Here is a 15,372-nt window from a genome sequence, read left to right as displayed (position 1 = left end):
AGATAATCTGGCCCGCCCATGAGAAACTGAGCTACAAAGCTCAGGACAAAGCTCAGGACAATACAAAGCTGGCCTTGCTGAAATTAAATTCTGGATCAGTACTAACTCTCCTTGGTCCAGCTACAAACCTCGGGCAAGTAGTTAACTAACGCTATATCATTTTGTTGCTTTACTGTATATGGTTACCTAGCTTGCTAACCTTAGAATGTGGCTGTAACATTAGCTCTGCATCTAACAGCTGAGTTACTGTCGCTAATGTAAAGGTAGATAGCATCAAGTATGTGTGTGAATACACATGCTGTAACGCGAGTGTTGTACACTTCTTTGTTGTTTGGATAACCGTTCTGCTTTTGGTGTTATGGCGCGCGCGATATTCGCCTTTCCCCTCATTGAAATGACTGAGTGTGCACCTCTGCCAACCAGGGTGATCAGATGAGAATGGGCAAATTCAAGGCATCTTACAGCAAAGGGGCTACGATACATTGTAAACATTAGCGCATGGTGCCGCCCCTCTCCTCCTCATTAGCATTTAAAGCTACAGACAGAGAAACAGCGCGTCTTGAGGAAAGCTCATTGTGGGACTGCTCGTAGTGGCTGTAATTATGCACCAAGGCTTAATTTCGGGAAAGAGACTTCAGATTTAGGGGACCACTAAGGCCTATATAAAAGCATCCAAAAACAGCATGTCGTGACCTTTAATTAATAATAATAATGTAATGAAATGTGCCTTGTGGCATCAGAGTCGCTGGTGCCTTGTGGCAGAGTCGCTGGTGCCTTGTGGCAGAGTCGCTGGTGCCTTGTGGCAGAGTCGCTGGTGCCTTGTGGCAGAGTCGCTGGTGCCTTGTGGCAGAGTCGCTGGTGCCTTGTGGCAGAGTCGCTGGTGCCTTGTGGCAGAGTCGCTGGTGCCTTGTGGCAGAGTCGCTGGTGCCTTGTGGCAGAGTCGCTGGTGCCTTGTGGCAGAGTCGCTGGTGCCTTGTGGCAGAGCCGCTGGTGCCTTGTGGCAGAGTCGCTTGTGCCTTGTGCATTCCAACCCCAAGGGGGAGTAAAGCTGCCCTTTTGAAAATTAAGAGCATCAGTTGGTAAACTTAATTTCATTTTGTCCGGTCTAAACACTAATTCCAAAAGAATGATAAACCTTTTATCAATTAAGATCTACATTAACTGATTGGTCTGGCAAAGTTTTTATTGTGCGTGAGATCATAGAACGTATTAACGTTCTCTTAACTGATGATGCAGCAAGGCAGAAATTTCATTCAATGTCTTCATTACAAACAGCACTAGCTTGTCAGGGATTACATTCAGCTTTCGGATGTAGTTATTCTTTCTTTCTTTAATCAGTTTTATTGGTATTTGTTATAAAGTCATCTTGTTGACTGTAAAATTGTTAAAGCACTACCTTTCCTTCGTCATAATAAATACTGCAATCCGTCATAACATCATATCCATGACGATACTGTGCTTTCCTGTCTTTACCATGTGTGTACATACTGAAATTCTACTGCAACATGATTTGTTTGTCATATATTTTTACTTTTCAAAAACGTAATTTTGGTTCATTTATTTGCCATCTTTATAATTCCTGTTGCACCTCATTTCAGCTATTTCCAATGCAGCATACTTTTTTCACAAAACCCCAAAATAAGTCATTTTGTGCAAATCATCTGAAAAGGCACCTGCTTCTTCCACGGATGAAAAGTATCTTCAATTCCACAAGGTCTGAGACTAAAGCATGTCTCTGGAGTCGGGGCTGAGGGTGTCCCGCACCATGTTGGAATACACAGATCTGTACACGCTCAACACGTCCGAGGCAGAGGGCCGGAACTGAGGGTCTCTCCTCTTACACTCTCTCTGAATGTGAAAGAGATGGAAGTGGACCACATCCCCCCCAGGTACCCTGCCCATTAAATAACGTGTCACATCAGGAATTTTCCAAATATCAGTTCTTTCATCATACCCTGGCATGAGCTCATCTGTAAATGGCTGCCCATTGCCATGAGGCCACAGCTGCTCTGGAGCCACAAAGTCCCCCATGAGCTCTCTATGACCACATTTCACCAGTAGGCCCCTTTCCTTGTCTGCCAGAGGCAAGGCATCTAAATCATTGACCACGAGGTGAAAGTCACTAGTAAGCAGGAACTGTGACAGTGTTTTCTCTAGATTGTTTGAATCGCACATGACGCGTGTCCCCGCAGGACTGGTATGAAGGAAGTGTAGGATGGAAACATAGTCCAGAGCCAGCTGCAGCCGGGTCTGCCAGGTGTCCAGAGTGCGATGCCTTTCACTGGCCAGTACGGTGTCCAGGTTGAGCAGGGAGCCCAGCGGGTGGTACTCTGTGACAAGGCTGAACTCCTCGGGGCACAGCCCCACCAGCTGGACCACCTGGGGCCCCTGCAGGGCTTGAAGCATGGAGAGGCCGTGCAGAAGGTCCTGCTGGAACTCAGGGGACGAGAGCCGGGAGAGGGCAACCTTGTTACCTTTCCACTCAGAGAGATAAATCTGCAAGAAAAGTGAAACAAGGTTCTAGATATTCAAGTGTATGTCTTTAAGTAATGTTGGCTAACAGTCCCACATTCATTACAATGCCAATGGTCAGAGCCCTCAAAATAATTTTCCCTCAAGTGGTTGAAAGACACAAACCCTACCGTGCATCACGTTGTACCTGGAACCTGTGCTGTCCTTTGAGGTGGCTTACCTTCTTTACAGCCCCTTGGCCGATCATCTTTAACTTGCGAACTTCTGTGTTAATTTGTTGACACAGCAACCATGGGGAGCAGTTCTTCATAGATGAAATCTTGAAGTGGTGAGGCAGGCAAGGGCCATGGGGCTGCATTGGATGGTTGCCAGTTTGGTGCAGTGAGTCTATGTACAGGTAGATTAACACATTCCCAAAGAGCAGAGAACCGAGGCACAGCAACACCACTGGTACACTGCGGGCTGGGCTGCCGCGGCCCATCGCGACCGGCACCTACATCAACAGAGAGAGTACTGTTACATCAGGTCACATATTATCAAGTGTTTTCTGTATTATTGTTGTCTTTTAAAATGTATTACCTTTCAGAGATGCTGCATGAAAAGGGATTTCAAAATTGCTACCTACTCTAAGAAATATACCCAGCTCAGTAATTTATAAATGTCTTATTTTTTTCTTAGCAGGCAATATCGCTTATACGGTTATATGGGTTGCAAACGCTTGTTTGCGCTATTTGAGGAGAGAATCTTGATTATTCCCAAGAATCACTTTCTTCTAATGTGTTAGGGTTAGTAAATATAGTAAATACTCAAGTAGCTATGCACATTTGACTGTGAACTATATAAAATGTTAAATTACAAGTTCAAACACTGTTGATTCATGACGAGACCGTAGGCCTATCCCAAGCACACTGACAACTTGTTCACATCACAGAAGTGCAGGGAAACAGGGGCGTCGTTAGACCCTTTTTACTGGGGCACTTGCCCCAGTATAAATCTGCTGTGCCCCAGTAAAATCTAATAAGTTTGAGTTTTAACAATTTACTTTATTCGTCAATGCATTCATTTAGATTGATAATCCCAGAAAAAATAAACGCAATATCCCAATCAACGCTTGTAAAATCAAAGCAGTTTAACCGAAAACACAAACCGATGCATGTCTTCGCGCTCTTCTGAGCTTGCCAAATAGCCACTGCAGCACGCACACAGAAGTCCAGGTGTCGGACTCGGCACACAAGTTAGAATTGATAGGCTAAGAAAACATTACAAAACTAAAGAAAGTTTCTAAATGATAGGCCTACCAATTATCTTATTTTGCCTAAAACATAAAAACAATATTACATGAAGCTCAAAAAAACAGTATTTGCGCTCAAATGAATGCGAAAAAAATGTGTGCTCTCGCATTAACTATTGATGTCACTGCCAAAGCCAGGGCTGGACTGGCCATCTGGCATACCGGGCATTTGCCCGATGGGCCGACGCACTTTTGGGCCGACTCGCCGATATAATGTATGTTTTTTGGTCGGGCCGACCCATAAAGAACTGATTGCGGCCCATTGTATTTTTCGTTTTTTTGGTCGGGCCGGCCCATAGAGAACTGACCGCGGCCCATTGTTTTTTTTTGTTTTTGGTCGGGCCGGCCCATAGAGAACTGACAGCGGCCCATTGGTTAATGTCCTTAATTGGCACTCGCCTGACCCAATCAAATCGGCTCATCTAAAGTGAACCGAAAATCGGCCCTGGACGATTTTCGGTTCACTTTAGATGATTCCCAGTCCAGCCCTGGCCAAAGCTGATATCAAACTTGCGTCCCTGAACTGTGTATAGTGGGTTAAACAAGGGGAGTTTCTATAGCCTAGTAGTGCATTGTGCGCAGCAAGCTTGAAAGAAAAAAAAGGGATGAGTTTTATGTCTAACAACGACCCTGCAGGGAACAGTTACGATAGGCAAATGTTACAGATTTGGGGCCGTATTCACGAAACATCTTCAGGCTAAAAGTAGCTCCTAACTTGCCGATTTTGGAGAAACGCATACAAAATTATGGGCGTCAGTCCTAATTTTAAGATGTTTTAGCGCTACAACCTGCTCCCAAATCTGAAAAGTTACCCTAACCCTCCACATCCACCACCAGATGCGACTGTAGAGCATAATGACACCGCGAATACGGACGTTTATCATTATTATTATTTTGTATTATTATTAAGAGGCCCCTGATTGGTCGAGGCCCTGGGCTTAAGCCCAGGTAAGCCTGTGCATTAAGGCGCCACTGGACAGGGAGAGCCTAACCTGTCAGCTGTGTTGTCGATGCCTTGAGAGAAAAAAGGAAGTGACCAGAGCTTGCCATAACGCAGCATCTCTGGTCGTACAATGTGTATGACGTCATTGACATTTTAAAAGGCTTTTTAAGACAAAAAAGTTACTTTAAAAATACCAAACACCCAGCAGTGTGTATTTTCTTTGCCTCCTCTTTCGAATGCAACATTCAAATTACTTGACAAAAATTTATATCCTGAGAAATGTGGATTTTGAGGGGTATAGCTCCATAGACCTCCATTCATTCTGCACTCGCCCGTTAGCGCCCTCATCTGGAACTAGTGTGGAACTGCAACCAGTTCAGAACCCGGAAGTTTCCCGAGAGTGGCAGTTCTCACCATATTAGACATTCTCTGGTTAAATATAACGCAATGTCAAACGTTAGTTTACCAAGATCGTTTACAATTCATATATGTTTACTATGTCCACATATAAAAAACTGACATCATTTTAAATTTGGAAACTTCCAAAAGACGTCTTTTTTATTTGACTTAAATTCAAATTAGGTGTGTATGACCAGTAGTTTAAAGAGCCGTTTACACGAGGTAGAGCTTTTTTGTCTCTTCTCGCTCCACACCGACACTGTGGCTGTATAGAAAATACAATATATTTCTTTAAAAAGCTGCATTTAGGATTAATATTAATTACCACTAAAACACTGAAAAATCGATGTATTTGTGTATTTATGATGCTGGTTGACTCTACACCTAGTTTGGTGTGAACTAGTTTCAATGGAGTAGGGGTGGGGAGCAATGATAGCTTCTATGTACTTATATTACATTTGCTTTGAATGACCAAAACTGCATCACTATGTTTCAAACCTTGTGTGAAATGTAAATTAGCACCATCGAAATGACTTAAAGGGATGGCTACGCAACATTCACAGCTTTGTGTAGCATTTTTACAATAAACCCACAATATCATGACCGGGGGCAATTGAGGTAAAAATGCAGAGATTTTCTTTCACCTAACTTTATACATTCATTAAATACAATACTTTATACATTCATTCATACAATACTGAAATTCACTCAATTTCATTCCCTTTAAATGTTTGATTTAAAAGGTTTCATTACCCAGATAAGAGGCTAGAATTGAGTCTTTTCCGGGAACAGCAGTATGGTATACAGCAATCAGTGTGAGATCCTCTGGGATCTCTGGTGCTGTGACCTGGGTATAATAAAATACATGTAGTTTGGAAGTGCAGATATACAAAAACAAGACCCACATACTCGCACATCAGCACACACATTTCACATTGAATCTGGAGACCAATTGCACTTGAGAAGCTGCCACTAACAATGCTATGTCAGTCCAATACATGCTGGACATTTTTTTAAACTATTACGATGTAAAGGTGTATTATGTCACAAAAACTCTCCCATTTCCATGTTTCTGTTGCCCATGACTTTGAGGGACACCGGTTTACATGGAGATCTCTCGTGCTTATCTTAGCTTTACGAACTTGGATCACAGAACAAGATACAAAAGAGGTTTCCAATTACAAGAATCCTGAGCCCAAAGCAGCTCTTTTTTGGAGCATTCTCCAGAACTGAGTTTCTTCAAGGGTCCTAAGGCATTAACTTGCTGTGAAGCAGAAGCATACAAACGGGGTACATGTGTGCCGCACTAAAAGTGTAAAATACAACTAGCCTTAGTAACAGGGTTAGGGTTGTATAGTTCTCTATCTGGATTACCTGAATTCTGTGAAACAATCCAGATGATTGTAGTACAAAACAAGTTGACTTTTATTGTAAAAAACCTGAAGATGCGGTACATGGAACACTGAGCTTATGCCTCGCATGGAGGACTTGTCACTTGAGCCACACAATACACTGTATTGGGGACACAGCAAACCTTCTTGCGACGGCAGGTATGAATGTGCCATCCTCGAAGAGCTGGACTACCTGTGCAACCTGAATGGGCTGCATTTACCGCCTCATGCTACCAGTAGTGAAAAGGACACTAGTAAAATGTAAAACTAGAGGAGAATTAGTCAGGAAGGATAAGGAGAGAGCAATTGTCTGTGGCGACCACCTGCAAAACCATTATCTTTTGTTCCCTTAGATGTAATTTTCGCTGGGCCTACCATCTACTTGAGAACACAGATCGAAGTTCTCACGAGAGGCGTCTTTGTTTATTCTAAAATGGCTCGTTGGCTCGGGCTTACAGCTATATCGTCAGATTTGTTATTGTATTCTTCCTCCAAAACCTCCATTGAAAAATCGTGGAAAAACGGTACCTTCAATTTAACCAATGGCGACTCCTGTATATAGTCGTTGGAGTGCGCCTCGATCACGCGATGCACCTCATAAACGGTGGTTGCAATTTTCCCTAACCTCAACAGATAGAAGGCTATACAGGTTTAGACGCCAGTTCAAGTAGCTCGACGCAGTCAGCTTCTTGCGTGACGTAATGAAGCTTTGTTTGGATGATCACGTGTTTTTTTCCCAATCGAAGCGAGGCGTTGATAAGCTCCATTTGTATTGGTACATTCACATAATTGCATAGGAATGTCGGAATACGACAGTTGTGGTGGTTATTATATAGATTGGTGTGGTATTTCTCAAATCAAAACTTGGCACATAAAAGTTTTTTTTGAAACTAGAACTAGAATACACTGCACTAGAATCTTAACTTCTTTCCGGAAACATTTATCACGTGACCTTTGTCTCGAGAATTTTCCATTGCTGACTGTGGCCCTCTCGCAACCACCAAAGGAACATTTTAACTTGATCAACGTTTGAACCTTTGTACGAAGTAAACAGTAAAGATACAGTAAAATGTAATTAGTCTAGAATTATTTTAGAAAACGTTTTTGGGGGATCTGTGGAGTTGGGCAAGCTAATGTTAGACTAGCTACCCAGCTATCCTAACTGTTGACAACCTTTTCTAGCCAACGTTAGAGCTAACTAGCTATCCACGAACCTAGATAGTGCTGCTAGGCTGGCTAATTGTTTAAAACGAAGGACATTTTATGCATGTTTAATAGCATAAACTAGCTTAAAACAGCTACTGTAGCTCAGCTTTTCCAAACATTTCCTCGGTTAGTTAGCAAGGGACGACGAAGAAACCCAAACATGGCTTTGGCTGATGTAAGTAGTCTTGAATTTATTATCTTTGACATGATTTAATATTGAATATTTAGCTCTACTAAGATTCAATATGTTTATTGTATGTTAACTGTATGCACCTGCCCACCACAGCAAATTCCTTGTTTATGAATACACAATTCTGATTCTGATTAGCATTTTTGGGCACTTGTACAAGCTAGCTCTAGCTGCTGTACGCTATTGCTAATATTATTGTTTGTTTGCAAGCTTACTAGTAACTATAATTTGCGTTGTCATTAGACAACTTTGACGTTCTTAAAGCTTAAGTAAGTGGTATATAAAAATGATTTTTTAACGTACATTTGTTTCAGGATTTGAAGAGATACCTGTACAAACAGTTACCAAGGTTTGTTACTAAAGTATTGCATGCGTAGACCAATTATATGTCAAACAGTAAAATGTTTACTGTCATGGTATTCGTGTCGAATGCAGTCAAAGTATGTTAACCAAAAACGATTTGTCCCAAAAGTGTGGGTATTGTAAACATTGCTTCAGAAAATGTCATTATTCTGTACACTCGTCGACGCGGCTCTTTTAATGCCACTGGCCTAGTAGGACATTCCACTGCTGCCTGTTTGCATTATAATAATCAGTAATCAGATTCAATTAAGCAAGTTAGTTAGCACTGTGGTTGGAGTGAACCGGATGGTACTGTAGCTCTTCAATACATTTTTTTGGTGTTAAATTAGACGATTCCAATACGGTTGAGTTAACCAAATCCTCCTGTCAAATTGACTGTTTTCCATTTAGCACTGTGCTCACTGTGACAACTGAGAAACCCTCTTGTGTTTTTCCATTCAGTGTTGAAGGTCTTCATGCAATAGTGGTGACAGACAGGGACGGTGTCCCAGTTATTAAAGGTACACACACACACACACAGCCACACGCCCATCAACACCCACACACACATCCCGAGGACACACACACACACATGCAGCCCCCGTCACCGTCAGTATATCTTGTGTTTATGCACTAATAATTCAGTAGAGCACTGGTCAATTACCATGCTTTTCTCAGTATAGACGGCCATAAATATGTCACCTTGCTAAATTCCTTGCTCAGTATAACTGACTGTCCACTACAAATAAAAATGTTTTAATTGTGTTGGGCAGTGGAGCAGATCAACAACTTGAGCAGCTGTCATTAACAAACATTGATGTGTGTCTGGCAGTTGCAAATGACAACGCTCCCGAATACGCTCTCCGGCCCGGGTTCCTCTCCACATTCGCCCTGGCCACTGATCAGGGCAGCAAGCTGGGCCTCTCCAAAAACAAGAGCATCATCTGCTACTACAGCACATATCAGGTGAGGTCCCCTCTCTTGCACACACAATTCTGCTACTTTACTATTTAACATGGTTTTGTGGCTAGTGCCCACATTAGTCAAATCCATTTTCCAATGGTTGTTGTTTTCTCTCTCAGATTGTGCAGTTCAATCGACTACCACTGGTTATCAGTTTCATTGCATGTAGTAGTGCCAACACAGGTGAGATCAAACTTCACATGAGAACCTTTTTGTTGTAACATGCAGGTGTGTGTGAGAGAGAGCACTCAGTACTCTGGTGACTGAGTTCTGTGGCTGGGAGGCATGAATGTCGACCTGTGATTATACATATACCAAAATGCTCCTTGACAAGACATTAACCTGGATATTTCCTACTGCTTTTTCAGTCGGCAAAGCAGGGTAAAATGTTACATTTAGTTGTAACCTAGTATAAAAACTTGCCTGATGTATCATTAATGGATTGTATGTGCTTCTGAAGCACTGTAGGGTTTGAGCTTCTGTACAAAATAATTTTATATATATTTTTAGGCCTTATGGCATTGTGAAACAGAGATGAAGTATTAACAACATCAGTACATGACTGCTCTGGATTGATTTGAGAGGAACATGTCTGGGGATGCAACGCTTGAACTTTTACATCTTTGATGCAGGTTTGATAATCACCCTGGAGAATGATCTTGTGCCACTCATTGAGGAGTTGAGACAAGTAGTGGAGGTTGCTTAAGGTCACCATGGTAATCGCCCATCGCAGAATCAAGACTGGAGAACATCATGAATAATATTCCTGAAACTCTGTTCCACACACAACACAAACACCCAAAAGAAAGACTTTTCTCTTAACATGCTGTATTATTATTATTATAGTTTAATTTCCTTCATCTTTTATATATGAAAGATGCTCCTCTCTTGCTATTAATTTTAGATTCATAAATAGTGTGATTATAATTTTGTATTCATTCAAACAATATTCAGAAAACAGAAATGTCATCATTTAATTATTGTATTAAAATAACACATCCAAGTACTAAGACATGTATTCAGCCAAGTGCCCTACAGAAAGCAAGGTTACTTAGAAACCGTAAAATATTAAACTTATGCTAGCTCTGCAAAACAGTCCTCAGTGCTCTGCTGAATGTATGTTCTAGTCATGGTGTAGTCACATTTAATGATATACTAATACAACTCATAATGTCACAATACCAGCCACATTAACTATTAATATAGCCTGAAGTCAAGTTGCTATCTTCAATTTAAAACTTGCAGTACAGGAATATTCTGCTTCTTCTCTTCCCACTGTCATCGTCCCTTTCTAATCTGTGACTGAAAACAAATGGTAATAGAGTTCTTTATAAGCATTTTTTTTGTTAAGGTAATGTTTTATTTGTCACCATCAGAATGTAACTTCTGTACAATTAAGGAGACAACACCAGATGATGTGCTTGCATTGTAGCCAGTCTACAGATTATGAGGCAACTCACCAGTTTCCATTGTAATATCTTGATCCATTCATCTGCCTCCACACCAGTCTTGGCACACAGATAAAATATCCTTTCTGGGAACACTAGACTAAGAAGACACAGTATTAGTACTGAATGGCAACTAACCCATTTCAGCAACCCAGAACTGGGAATACAAATATCAGATAAGTCGCTGGTATAGTAAGATGGCGTAAGAGGCAATCAAATAATTGTGTTAGGCATAAATTAACTGTAGCAATGTCATCCAGGCAATTCAAAACTTTTTAACAGTTCTTGGTTTGCATTACACGTAGCATTAAATTTGAAAAAAAGCATGCAAGTGGACTGGGTAAACATACTCATACTTAAAAAACAGTCCTTTATGTTATATGCTTTCATTATTGCACCGTAGCTTGAATAACTAATTATTGTTATAACAAAAAGCATCTTGGAAGAGTAGGGTATTTGTTTATTTGATCTGTTAGTGATACTTCTCTTTTTTTTCTGCCACTGTGTCAATATTTCATCTTTCTCCCAGAGGAAGTGAAACCAACTGATCTGTGTAGAAAGCTGCTTCATATAAATACAGTCTGAAACCTAATTATAATTATTGGATGTACCGTACACAGAATTTGTTGTCGGGTTAGGGTTAGAGTTAACTATACTACTATAACTATCCATGATACTTTGTTTAAAATGGTTTATTTCCATTTACTAATCCTTTATTACTTAATTATACTATATATTAAGCCTCTATTAAAGGCCTTAAACATAATGCTTACCATGATATCAAAAGGTTGTTTTCTGATATTATTTGGGACCCAAGTGACACTACGCCCTCCCCCCCCACATCCACAGTGTTTATAGCTCTATTATACATAGTGTCTACAAACAAAACCATTAAATAGGAAACTTCTAGAATTGTTTGTTTTGTAAACTATACCAGGTACAGGTAAACTATACCAGTACAGGTAATGTTTACAATGTAGTGTATACATTGTAAACATTGCCTTCAAACTCCCTGCTGATATTGTTGTTAAATGTACATTTTGCACCACATTGGCCAAAAAACCTGTTGGTTTTCAAGTCTCATGACAATTGTTTTGATTCAGGTACAACTGGTTACATTTGGTGAATGTCTAACAGTGCATAGATCAACATCCCTTCAGAGAACAATGGTGGCAGATAGGCTAGATGAGTAGAATGGTTGTAGCACAATGCAGAAAGATCGAAAGGTATAACTGCTTTATAAAATTGTCAGTGTCACATGGTAAACAAGCCTTCTTCCTGGCCTCACTGAAGTGACTGAAGAACAACACAGGCAATTAATGCCAAATCTAGGTCTTCAATGCTGATTAAAACCGACCCCAATGTACTCACCTTTGGAAATGTATTGCCAATGTTCTACACCAATATGGAACTATGGAAACATTCAGTCATTCTAGTTATTTAAATCTCACCAGTTAACACAGAACATACTGAGCTCTTCCCACTCACCAAAAGCAGTTCACTCTGTCCTGCGTGTAGTCAAACTGGACCGCAGAGCAGGCCGTCAGGTCCAGGGTGCGAATGGGCTCGTCTAACTACAGGAAGGCCCCCACATCAGAGAGACAGTTGTTTTTTTGTTGTAAACATTTTAAATACAATAATGTACCAACCCCAGTGTGTCTTGGGTTAGGGTTACAGTACAGCATTTATGTAATAGTCACACACCGTCTGGTGTTTAGTAGCTATATTGATATCACCGAATATCACTACATTGACTATGGCAATGATAACTGCAATTCAGAGACTAAAATCGTATTGTAGAAAACAGCAGTACTGGAGGGTGTTGCTGAGAAACTGGCAAGACTCACCATTTTGTCTTTGAAGTATTTAAGTTCATATCTGTTTAATGTAAACCATCTCTGTTTCCAATTCTGTAGAAAATGAACATGCTCTCACCCACGCAATACACATTTTCTACCTGTGTGCTCAATAATTCCACGTGTCAAATTTTCGTTCACATGGAATAAGGATTAAAAAACTAAAAACCCTTTTCATTTACTCACCTTTATGATGGCTCCTTGCTTCACCAAATAGCCTTCCTTGGTGCCAAGCTGTGGAATGTTCCACTGCATTAGTATAAAGGTCACACTCCCGTGGGGTCGGCTGATGCGAGAATTTAGTTAGTAAAAAGTGTTTTGCAGTTTGGAAAGAGCCGAGCAGTCATACCGATGGAGCGTTAGCCACCAGGTCTTTTTCTGTCCTCCCTGTCTGCATGGCAGTATGAACCCGCACAGACTCATAGATGGACGGCTCTTCCACTCGCAATGGATATGGGACTTTAAGGACAATGAGTGTACCTGGGTGAAAAAGAGAGATAGAAGTTTTGCGGTATTTTATAATGACGATAAGTACAAGACTATCCCAAAGGCCGAGAATGTCTTTTGAAGAAAAACATATAATAAAATGTCACACATTTCAACGTGAGAAAGTTATTCCAAATACACCTGTATCACTGCCCAGCAGTGGTTGGTTGGCAAAATGTTTGACAAAATCTTGCAGAGATGGGAATTCATTGAAGCCAAAGGTGTAACCATTGCTTGTTCGTGTCACATGGAAATGTTTAACTGAGTCTTTAGCCCTGTAAATTAGGTCAAAACAGAATCAAAGGCAATGTAAAACTGCATATTAGATGGAGGTGGGGGATAAAGTAGGGGGCTCAAGTTTGAAGGATGGGAGCATCAACCTGACAGATAGAGCGAAGCAACCAGGACCCTCATTGCTGTTCCTCAGGAGGTAGCTGCCATCCGTGCCATTGGACAACAGAAGAGCTTCAGCCGTGTGACGGGACAGGCCCAAGTGGTACCACCTGGGAGGTGTAAAACACGTCACTAGCAGCAGCATGCTAGGTTGTTAGACCAGGGCGTCCCGTTCAGACCAGGGCGTCCCGTTCAGACCAGGGCGTCCCGTTCAGACAAGGGTGTCCCGTTCGGACCCTTTTTTTGTGCGAGTCTTATGCACAGATATTTAGTATGTACACATTCAAAATATCAACACTCCAATTTGTTGTGAAAGTCATTCCTTCTAACCCAAAACACCTCTGAAATGAAGTTGTGAGTTAATTTGCCATCTGTAATGATGTACACTGGAATGATTGGATTCAGATCCCATCCCTGTGGTTGTATTGACTCATGTACTGATGTAGTAAAGCAATTTCGGAATGAGTGATTGATTGGATTAAAATAAAATAAGTCGCCTTATTTCCAATTTCAATCTAAAACTATCAAATACTACAATTGTATGGTTGGTTTCCTGGACACAGACTCAATGTGGTTGAGGCATGTATGTCAGTACTGTGTTTTAGGTTAGCAGAGGAAAACAAGCTGCAGATGCAAGAGGCATTGATAGGGATGTGAAAGTTGTGCTATTTGCATTGCTGTGTGCTGCTAAACCAAATAAGCTATTTTTGATACGTGGCCTGCGGAGTATAATGTAGGTTTATATGCTATCTATCTAGGTTTGCTAACCTACATATAAATAACTAATGTGAAAGGGTGCAATGTCATGTAATTGACTTTCTGGTTCTGACGTGCTCTGATTTACAGGGTTCATGCCACATAAAGTTTCAGGAAATAAGTGAGACATGTAATAAACGATTTTTAAGTATTTTGGTGTTGCGACGTAACCATTAACTTTCAATTTAAAAACCACTAACCTATTTTCTGAAGTTTGAAAATCTATTTCTCAAGAAGTACCAGCTGACTAGTGTCAACAACATGGGGCATGACCAAAGAAAACACATCAGCTGATGTTCATCAAGATGTTGTGGTTGCATATTTAGGGCATTTAGGTGACTATAGTCTTATTTATTTTGATTCACCACGTCAGGTGTGTTTACTTTGCTATCTGACTAGGAAATACAGACTATTCCTTGACCACCGAAACACTGTGGAAGAACTGTACACTTCTGATCCTTGATCTTCTGCTGCACAAGTGTCTGCTAAATGCATTGAATGTAAAAAATTATCAATTGTAGGCTTTAGTTCAACCTCAACCTGCAGGGCATGATAGTATGGCACGTATCCAAATATGAAGCCTAGAGCGTAGCCTTTAAATCACTTTCTCCATGTCCACGGTCGCACCAACATTACAATTATACTGTACCTTGAACTCCAATAAATTATTTCAATATGTATCTAATATTACACACGGCTCTTCATTTCCTCTTACCCCAATGTCTCCAATTCATCGTCCATATCCACAACACCAGTTCTAGAAGCTAGAGGTGGATCAATGCCGGCGAAATGCACCTGTAGTTTTAGAACTACCGTAAGGCTCTAGGACACAGCCGGCAGTGGATTAAAATAGGTTTTCAGCAGCGAGAGGACACGCCCGCCCGCACGCGCAATGAAGGAAATACGTTACTGTAAATATGTTATACATAATCGTTTAAATGCGTTGCGACATTTCGTGCCGTATCGTTCCTTAATCTGAATTCTGTTAAAGTATCCTCCTACGTCATTCTTCTTACCTCTCACTAGGCTACTTTACATGTTTACATTGTTATAGTAACCCCATACAAATTAGCTGACTTGTGCCAAGGCAATTTTCTGAATATTCGTATCGTTTAGCCTAGTAGCAATTTTCAACTGACATATGGAGGTAATGGTTCTAGGCTGGAATGGTCGTTAAACCGGTAATCATGTAGCATAGGCCTACTCTGGGTTAGAGATGATATCAGGGTGATGATA

At 40.9% G+C, this 15,372-nt stretch overlaps 3 protein-coding genes across 7 annotated transcripts; 1 reads left to right on the top strand and 2 right to left on the bottom strand.

Annotated features, from left to right (window-relative positions):
• Positions 1 to 1,165: 1,165 nt before the first annotated feature.
• pomk (protein O-mannose kinase) lies at positions 1,166 to 7,221 on the bottom strand. Of its 3 annotated transcripts, none has more exons than XM_062469256.1 (4): positions 7,025 to 7,221; positions 5,859 to 5,952; positions 2,693 to 2,965; positions 1,166 to 2,496 (listed from the first exon to the last, which is right to left on the bottom strand). In XM_062469256.1, exons 3-4 carry the CDS (start codon positions 2,951 to 2,953, stop codon positions 1,723 to 1,725), a joined length of 1,035 nt encoding a protein of 344 aa, XP_062325240.1. In that variant the 5' UTR covers positions 2,954 to 2,965; positions 5,859 to 5,952; positions 7,025 to 7,221; the 3' UTR covers positions 1,166 to 1,722. The 3 variants fall into 3 exon arrangements, with proteins under 3 accessions (XP_062325240.1, XP_062325239.1, XP_062325241.1); XM_062469255.1 differs by lacking the exon at positions 7,025 to 7,221 and adding an exon at positions 6,480 to 7,011; XM_062469257.1 differs by lacking the exon at positions 7,025 to 7,221 and adding an exon at positions 6,953 to 6,972.
• Positions 7,222 to 7,283: 62 nt separating this feature from the next.
• Positions 7,284 to 12,674, top strand: lamtor3 (late endosomal/lysosomal adaptor, MAPK and MTOR activator 3). Its single transcript, XM_062469261.1, has 6 exons — positions 7,284 to 7,877; positions 8,207 to 8,241; positions 8,697 to 8,755; positions 9,067 to 9,200; positions 9,317 to 9,380; positions 9,830 to 12,674. Exons 1-6 carry the CDS (start codon positions 7,863 to 7,865, stop codon positions 9,901 to 9,903), a joined length of 381 nt encoding a protein of 126 aa, XP_062325245.1. The 5' UTR covers positions 7,284 to 7,862; the 3' UTR covers positions 9,904 to 12,674.
• Positions 10,155 to 15,096, bottom strand: dapp1 (dual adaptor of phosphotyrosine and 3-phosphoinositides). 3 transcript variants are annotated; one of them, XM_062469259.1, is made up of 9 exons: positions 14,852 to 15,096; positions 13,368 to 13,490; positions 13,129 to 13,262; positions 12,851 to 12,981; positions 12,688 to 12,735; positions 12,493 to 12,555; positions 12,134 to 12,219; positions 10,658 to 10,745; positions 10,155 to 10,499 (listed from the first exon to the last, which is right to left on the bottom strand). In XM_062469259.1, the coding sequence occupies exons 1-9, from the start codon at positions 14,875 to 14,877 to the stop codon at positions 10,476 to 10,478; spliced, it is 723 nt and encodes a 240-aa protein (XP_062325243.1). In that variant the 5' UTR covers positions 14,878 to 15,096; the 3' UTR covers positions 10,155 to 10,475. The 3 variants fall into 3 exon arrangements, with proteins under 3 accessions (XP_062325243.1, XP_062325242.1, XP_062325244.1); XM_062469258.1 differs by having other exon boundaries at positions 10,155 to 10,745; XM_062469260.1 differs by lacking the exon at positions 12,493 to 12,555 and having other exon boundaries at positions 10,155 to 10,745.
• Positions 15,097 to 15,372: the final 276 nt, after the last annotated feature.

Source organism: Osmerus eperlanus, chromosome 9, assembly GCF_963692335.1.
Source record: "Osmerus eperlanus chromosome 9, fOsmEpe2.1, whole genome shotgun sequence".
Lineage (NCBI taxonomy): Eukaryota > Metazoa > Chordata > Actinopteri > Osmeriformes > Osmeridae > Osmerus > Osmerus eperlanus.
The sequence above is the reverse complement of the archived record's forward strand: the minus strand, read 5'-3'. Positions and strand labels throughout refer to the sequence as shown.

Coding starts and splice junctions, on each gene's coding strand:
- lamtor3 (XM_062469261.1), top strand. Junction 8,242..8,696: donor CTGTACAAACAGTTACCAAG/GTTTGTTACTAA, acceptor TTTTCCATTCAG/TGTTGAAGGTCTTCATGCAA. Junction 9,381..9,829: donor ATGTAGTAGTGCCAACACAG/GTGAGATCAAAC, acceptor TCTTTGATGCAG/GTTTGATAATCACCCTGGAG.
- dapp1 (XM_062469258.1), bottom strand. CDS start 14,877: ATGGACGATGAATTGGAGACATTGGG. Junction 12,556..12,687: donor AGCAAGGAGCCATCATAAAG/GTGAGTAAATGA, acceptor CATTTTCTACAG/AATTGGAAACAGAGATGGTT. Junction 10,746..12,133: donor GACAGAGTGAACTGCTTTTG/GTGAGTGGGAAG, acceptor GTGTCTTCTTAG/TCTAGTGTTCCCAGAAAGGA.
- pomk (XM_062469256.1), bottom strand. CDS start 2,953: ATGGGCCGCGGCAGCCCAGCCCGCAGTGTACCAGTGGTGTTGCTGTGC. Junction 2,497..2,692: donor GCCAAGGGGCTGTAAAGAAG/GTAAGCCACCTC, acceptor CTTTTCTTGCAG/ATTTATCTCTCTGAGTGGAA.